Source organism: Corvus brachyrhynchos, unplaced genomic scaffold, assembly GCF_000691975.1.
Source record: "Corvus brachyrhynchos isolate BGI_N302 unplaced genomic scaffold, ASM69197v1 scaffold142, whole genome shotgun sequence".
Taxonomy (NCBI): domain Eukaryota; kingdom Metazoa; phylum Chordata; class Aves; order Passeriformes; family Corvidae; genus Corvus; species Corvus brachyrhynchos.
In genome coordinates this window covers 11300827-11308718 of record NW_008237226.1, presented here as the reverse complement: position 1 = coordinate 11308718, position 7892 = coordinate 11300827, and the positions used below count along the sequence as shown (strand labels likewise).

Sequence of the window (7892 nt, the reverse complement as noted above, 5' to 3'; positions counted from 1 at the left end):
CGGGGGGGCTGGCGCGGCCTAGCAGCTAACGCTGCCTCCCTCCTCCTTGTCCTTCCAGCCTGCAGGGTGTGCCGGTGGCTTACGACAACATCAAAGTGGTGGGGGAGCTCGGCGACATCTACGACGACCAAGGATTCATCCACCTGAACATCGAGGCGGACTTCATCATCTTCAGCCCCAAGAAGGGGAAGAAGCTGGTGGTATGTGAACGCCTTGGCGTCTCATGGGACGGGCTTTTTTGCTAAGTGGTCAAAGCTTGATTTATCTCCAGCATGAGGTGGTCTGGAGCTTAGGTGGAGACATATTTTAGTTTATGTTAGCTTATTCATTTATGAGTAGTTCATAGCAATTTATTAGCAGTTTGGACTAGTACTTTTTGCTCTAATTTGTCTGTTTTGTCCATCCCTAGGTTTATTGAGTTTATGTATAACTAAAGCATTGTATCATAAGGATTACGTATTAAATAGTGTATCATGACTGCATACATCGTACCGGTGCTTCTTTCTGAAGAGTTGGTAGTTCTCAAGCAGGTGCATTTCTTATAGTGACAGGAGTGTTTAAGATGCTCTCGTCAGTTCGGTTCCTTCAAGCACAGGAGCAGTACATCGAGTTGGAGCCTGCTGTTCAGTAAAGGAAGCGTATGGCTCACGGAACAGCTTTAAGCTTGTCAGTGCCCTTGCTCAGCACTTGTGGGTAAAGTATGTTGAGAGCTGGCTTACATTCATTGTTGTGCCACACCTTTTGCAGCATAGATGGTGTCTTTGTAATTGTGTTTAAGGATGAATGTGCCATCTTCCTAGGAAGAGAATAAAAAATTTTCAATGTCTGTCCTTCATTCTGTGATTAAAACAAAGGTGGATATGGTTTCACATGCAGATGTGTCAGAAACCCTCTGAATGGAGTATTTAAAGGCTTTTTATGTGTCTTACCTATCTTCAGCTGCTAAGTAGTGCTGTGCCAGCTCGAAGGCCATTTTTAGGCAAGTAAATCAGACTTAAAATGGCTTCAAAGCAAAGTTGATCACTGTAGTGTAAGGAAAGAGTTACCTCCTCTGTTCAGGTATTCACTGTAGTTAAATCCCATGTTTTGACTTCTTCTCTTGCAGTTCAGTTCTATTTTCAGAGGAATTGTATGAAGAGTTTACAAGAATAGCTTTGATTTTAGTGAAGGAGAATTAACTTATTGCTAGATAAACTGATTTCATACCTTGTACATAAACTCTTACTGAAAACTTTCCATATAGGAAACTAAATATTTAAAGGGTGTGCATTGAAAGGGCTGATTTTTGCTACAGACTTGCATGACATTCTTTTTCTTTTTTAGGGTGTAATTAATAAAGTGGCCCCTAGTCATATTGGCTGCCTGATACATGGATGCTTCAATGCATCTATCCCTAAGCCTGAGCAAATGTCCATTGTACAGTGGCAAGAGCTGGGGTTAAAAATAGGGGATGAACTGAAATTTCAAGTGTTGCACTTGGATTCTGATGCAGCTGGAGTGTTCTTCATTCGAGGAGGACTCACTAAAAGCAGGTATGGTGCCCTAATGGAGAATATTTTTAATTGGTTAATAGGTTTTTTACAAGCTAAGTGATTTTTAATTACATCTTAATCTTTAAGCTTTCTTATTGTCATACAGATCCCTATATATATAATTATATAATTATATATATGTTGTCTTAAACTAAACTTTCCACTGTTAAAGACTCCCATGGAAGTTTTCTCTGGAAAAAGTAAAACTAGGTATTTCTTGATCTTTAAAAATCTGAGTTTGCTGACGTATGAATTGTTGATTGCATATGTAATACATGCTCAAAACAATACATGCAGGTGTCTAAGAGTAGCTTTGTGCATTGGCTTTTCAAGTGCAAGCAGCCCCGGGGTCCTGAACACAGTGGTTACATTGACATTTACACACAAACAAGTGCATGTGTGTTGTATAATGACAAATAGATGTGGATGACTTAAATACTTGCTTAAACATAGAATTTCAGAGATGAGCAAATGTGTCAACTTCCTCCTTAGGCCTTTGTAAATTTATAGGGCACCTTGCAAGAAATCTTATCTTCAGAAGAGTTCATTCACTTTTTTTTAAAAAACAGTCATTTACTGAGCAATATTTTTCTTCCAACATGGTTTTGGTTTTAATTAAATGTATGCTATGACTCCTACTGGCAAATTCATAGCATTTTTTGTTTGTTTTTCCTTTTTTTAATCTGGAAGGATTCTCTGAATCGTTTCAGTGAATTCACAATGAAAGTTAGCAATTTTATCTTCAATGCCTCTGGGGACATAAAAACCTCCATGGTTTTTAACTGCATTCTTTCCATATTTGTCTTCCTAGATATTTTCTCCGGTGCTCTTGGTTGCAAGGTATCTGCTGGGGATTTTTTTTTTGGTGTTTTTTGTGAAGGTTTTTTTCTTCCTTTTTTTTTTAACTTTTCTGGCATCGCCTTTGTTTTAATTAGAGTAGGGTAATTGCTTGGTAAAATCAGCTCTGTGCCTCATGTATGACTGAATAGGCCACTAGCTGTGTGTGTTTGTGAATGACTTAAAAAAAAAAACTTCACTACACAATGTGTAGTAATGAATTAGGGGATAAAGGAGCACAAGAAAAGAGGAAATACCAAATGGTCTGTATGGCACTTTAGAGAATAAATTTAGGCTAAGATTTGACAGAGAATATTTTTATGTTGTAAGAAGGAAGCCAGTAAGGTAATAAAAACTACCCTGAGAGTATTAAATTTTATGATTCTCTATAACACAGAGTATCGTGTTATCCATTTGTTGTTGTTTTTAGCAAATATTTATCTTTTATCTACTTGGTGTAAATGCTGTGTCTCTAATTCAGTTTATTTTGTATATTTCTTCACAGCATGCGACCCAAAAAATCTGACACAGTCACTGAAAGTACAAATGGGGACAAAATTCAAAAGCTTGGCCACCAGGAAAACAGCTTGAATAACTGTGGGGAAGATACTGTCACAGAAGAGCCTTTAAATGAGACAGATAACCTTGGGAGGGAAAATGAAGAAGAGCAAAGTGTTGATGCTGTGAATGGATTATGTGATGATAAAAACAAGAAGAAAAAGAAAAAGAAAAAGGACAAGCAAGAAGAACAGGAACTCGTATTGCCTGCCAGTGACTCCAGTGGTTACCAAAGTGACCATAAAAAGTCAAAGAAAAAGAAAAGAAAGCACTGTGATGAAGTTGAAGAAAATGAGTTGTCTCAGATGTCAGAAAAACCCAAAGCAAAAAAGAAAAGGGACTAAAGTTTGAAGTGCCTTTCCTGAATTAGATTTCAGATGTTTTTGATAAGTTTCAATAAAACCCTGTTTTCAAAATGCCTATGTTCTTTACTACACAGTCTGCTCTGCTAGGTCAGATGGTGTTTGTGTGCATATGTGCACCAGCAGCTTGAAAGGCAGGATCTTTTAAAGCAGTAGTAGAAGAAATGGGATAGAACCAATATCTGCCTGGTTTTTTTTACTGGAGAACAAGGCACAAAAGAACCGTGGAATGTAATCACAGGAACACATGCATCACCTCTGTGTCTGCTTTCCAGCTCCACGCATTAGCCAGTCGGTAGTTAGGATGTTTGCTGCTCTAACTCCATCTTTGCCAATCTTGATTTTACAAGAGTAGACTAGGATTACCTTTTGGCTTCTTGGAGATTCATGTGAATTCCCAGGGGGCTGAAAAGAGATACTCAAAAAAATGTGTCAGTGCTTTTGGTTGCTGCTCTTTTCTACTGTGAGGAGCTCTGGGGAGAGCTGTAGTGTGACATGGTCTAGTCTTTCACCTAGGTAGGAGGCCATGATTGCTTTGGTATTGATTTACCTGTTACAAGAAGAACATAACCAGCTCTTTGAAAACCCTGTGAGTAAACAGCATGAATGTGGAAACTTGCTGTTTATCTTTGTTCCTAGGTGACAAAACATTTTGCTCTAGTGATTAATGCTGATGCTATTAGTTCACTTTAACAGATGTGTTTACCATTTCTAATAAGACATCCATTCACATCGAACGTGTTTGAATTTCAGGTGTGACAATGCTTGTTTCAGGGCTCACTTTGTGCTATATTAATGTCTTTTATGCATCTTTAAAGCTCCAAATTTACCAAGACAAAGTTACCAGCTTAGAGGCTCGATGGCATGGCAGTACATAGTAGGCATTTTAAAGTTATGATACCATAAGGAACCAAGTTAAGACTTTTTGAAGATGTACAAGAAAATGAGCTTAAATAGTTAGTGGCAGCAGAAGCAGCAGAAACTGCAGTATATCCTCTTGTGTTTGCTCTTCAGTGTACTTCATCCTGAAGCCAGTTTCTGAACAGTCCTGAGATGAACATGAATTGTCCCTGTTGTCTTTCTACATGGGATGATGCTGACACTTGGTCTACATGCAATTTCATAGGTGCTGGCTCATCTGTCCATTCTTCCTGTACTGTGACAAAACCTGAGAAGTCAGATGATGTTTGTAATGTATTACACCATGCTGCGAGGTCAGCTGAGGGCAGTATTCTGGTGTGTTCATGGTTGCAGAGAATGGCACAGAAGTCCCACCCTGCTATATTTAAAGTACACAGGCAGCCTGAAGGCTGGGACATAATTTACAGTCAGAAATTATGTGCTATTTTCCCCTTTAGATATGTATATATATATATAAATATCTGTATATTTATGTAGTGACTTGAGAAACAAGTTGGATGGGTGGGTAAGGACATATCAGAGAGGAGGATGGCAAGCAAAGATATTTTTTGATGATGCCAACATGAAGAGAATGATGGAGGCAGTTACTATTGCAGATGAACCAAAGACTGGGTCACATGGCTTCATCTCTCACTCCTTAATACTCACTGTACCTCACTCGCCCTTTTAGGGAAGGGAAACACATCTCCAGAGTCAAGCCTCACCAGCTGATAGAGCCATTTTGTAGCACCAAAAATTTGTCTTGTTCTGTTCTGCCTTTTCATCTGCATGCAAGGAAAGAAAGATGACATTCAGGGGGAATACTGAAGTTGCAACTAAGGAATCAAGTAACAGGCAGTGGAAATGCTTTTAGCACTTTGAATGCTCTATTTCCACTTCTGCTGCTTTACCATTCTCTTACTGGGAATTGCTTACTGTAGTTTAGCAAACTGTTTTGTTGATGATTAGTCCTTCCTGAAAGCATTCAGTAATCTCAGTTTTGGGCCTTACTTAGAGGCAGGTTGTTTATTTTTGGCACACAAGTTTGGCTGGCACCCACTTGTATAATTTTATGGTTTCTTTCTTGGGTTACAACAAAAGAGAGCAATTAAAAATAAATGTAGGAACTGGCAATTAATGATTGCTGAACAAGTTGTTGCTCCAATAATATAGATACCGTAACATGTTAAATTCTTGCTAGGTTGTGTGTCTTTGGAAGGGGAAAAGTGAAGAAAGGACTTCAAAAAAGAAGGAAGAAAAATGTGTTTTACGCAATTGGAGGCAATATTGGCAGCCTCACAGCAGCACTGTTGATATTGCTGTAAATACTATTTTGACATTTGCTAAATTCGGCAAGAAAACTTGGATTTTCAAAAGTGAATTTTCTCTCTGATCATGATTTAAATCACTCGTCTTTGTTTTTTCCCCATAAAAAGGCAAGATTTTCTGATGCTTGAAATTAACAAAGAAGCTGAACTTGACACTTTCCAATAAAGTTTCTCTGAAGTTTGATCTCTAAATCTGTAACTTTCTGTGTACCCCTGGACTACAAATGAGTTGTATTAAATTTTGAGTTGAGACAAGATTTTAGAGTATACAGAACAATCATTTATAAAGCTTCTTGTGAGGCCAGGTGACTTCATTTTTTTGTTTGTACAGCCGTTCTGTCATTTTTTTCCGGGTACATTCTACTACAACTCATGTCACATAGCAAAGAGAAGGTTAGAAAGTAAAATTGTATTTTATATTATAGCTGTATTGATAGTTACACCAAGGTAACTGTGATCTAGAGAAAAAAAACTGCTGAGGTTTTTTTTCTTTTTTCTGTTTTAACATTAAGCTTGCAACAAACCAATATTTACTTATGGCTGTGGTTGATAATCTTTTGTCTGTATTATGAAAAATGTAGTTCCGACTTAATCAGCTATAAGTTTCTAAAGTAGGAACTGCTACTTTGCAGTACAAATATTTTGATTCTGCAAATGTTTCTCAGTGTATTACATGCCTTTGGCAAAAGAGTGAGCAGTCTTACAAGAAGGTATTTTTAGCTGTCTCTAGAACAATTGTCTTGTATTCTCTGAAGCTTGCAATAATCTGCGGCATTGACTTTTGCTCTTTGTCTTTTCCCTGCTTCTCTTAGAAACAAATTCTTTGCTTTTGACTTGGCACTTTGCTGCTCCTTGAAATACTCAGCCCAAACAGCCCAGTGGATGAGCTCTAGGGAAAGGATTTCTTTTAGAGGGCTTAAGCAAACTAGCTGCCTTTTGGAAAAAACACGACCCTTGATCAAATCTGCCTCTGAGTAAACAGTTTTCCTTTGTAAGTATCCCAATCTTTGATAGCCCTCAGACAGTACAGACCTTTGCTGTGAAGAGGTTGTGTGATATGATGCTCTAAGGATTATAACTGTTGGCTATGGAAGGACTGAAATAGTTTCATTCTAATAAGGCATGTATTTTTCTTACCAAAATGTTGATTCTATTCTGCTATTTAGCTTTTAGAAATTCTGTATATTCAATAAAGAGTGAGAGACTTCAGTATCCGGTAGGCTTTGTTTGTAAGGAGAAGGTATCTTCTGGATTCATGTGAACAAAAATAAGATTCTGAAAATCAAGCTCTGAGCTTCTCCAAAACTGTCAGTAAATAAGTTTTTTACAGACACAGCTCAAGATTTTTTTGCTATTCATGACTTTACACATAACTAAGTTAAAGCTGGGTTAAATTCAGCTCTAAATATTGTGCCAAGCCACTCAACTGACCTGATGTTAAGCATGTAAAAGGAATTTCAGCCTGGCCATGACTTCAAGTTCCCCTGAAGCCAACTGTCTTAGGCAAAGAAGGAATAAGCTTTAATTTTCCTATTTTAAGGACCCCTGCTCCATAACACTGAATACAACATGATCTCCTCCTATTTCCCAAACAGATATGTGTATAGAGTATCGTTGCTGCTAGAATGTTTCTGTTACAACCAGAGACAGTTGAACTTGGAAAAGAACTTATTTGAGAAATCTATCTATAAAAACAGCTGAAATGAACTTTTTGTACAGAAGGTGAGTGAAACTGCAGCACTTTTTAGTACATAGCAAAGAAACCTTACGAACAGAGGAAAAAATTTTGATAGAAGATTCACTATTAATACTTTCCTCTTTTATGGATTATTTTAGGGTATTTCATAGGATTAGAAGGTTAAGATGTGACCTTTGGTCTCTGAATCTGTATTATATTTAGTGAGAATACAATTAAAAAGGTAGGAATAACTATGGCACTTCAAAGCTCTCTTGCTCATTATTACCCATGTTCATCTTTCCTTTATATTTTCTTTCAGGTGCCTTTGGGGTATGGAAACATCTCTAAGAATATTCTTAATAGACTGGAAATATGATGTCCACTTCAAGAGCAGGATTTCATTGTGCTGCACAAATTGAGTGAGGAGAAATATGTGTTTAAGAGGCTCTGGTAAGAGCCAGTCTGTCAGTACTATGCTGCTCAGAATCTCAAATTAGGTGTGTAAGCTTCTAAGCAGTGCTGAAGTTTGGACACTGAAGAAGCAGATTTATCAAATGGTTTGACTTGAGTTGCAGTTAAGGTCACATTCAGAAATGGTATTTCAGTTCTACCTGCAAAGCCATGATCAGTGGGCGTGACCTCATTGTGATACCCCCATGCCCAGCACACACAGCTTCTGATGGAGACTTGGAGTGCA

At 37.8% G+C, this 7892-nt stretch overlaps 1 protein-coding gene across 1 annotated transcript; it reads left to right on the top strand.

Annotated features, from left to right (window-relative positions):
- Positions 1 to 35: 35 nt before the first annotated feature.
- Positions 36 to 5774, top strand: TWISTNB (TWIST neighbor; the record flags this gene model as incomplete). The annotated part of the gene is made up of 3 exons (XM_017729382.1): positions 36 to 200; positions 1324 to 1532; positions 2875 to 5774. Coding segments are annotated over 3 exons (771 nt in total), but the record flags the coding sequence as incomplete, so codon positions are not given.
- Positions 5775 to 7892: the final 2118 nt, after the last annotated feature.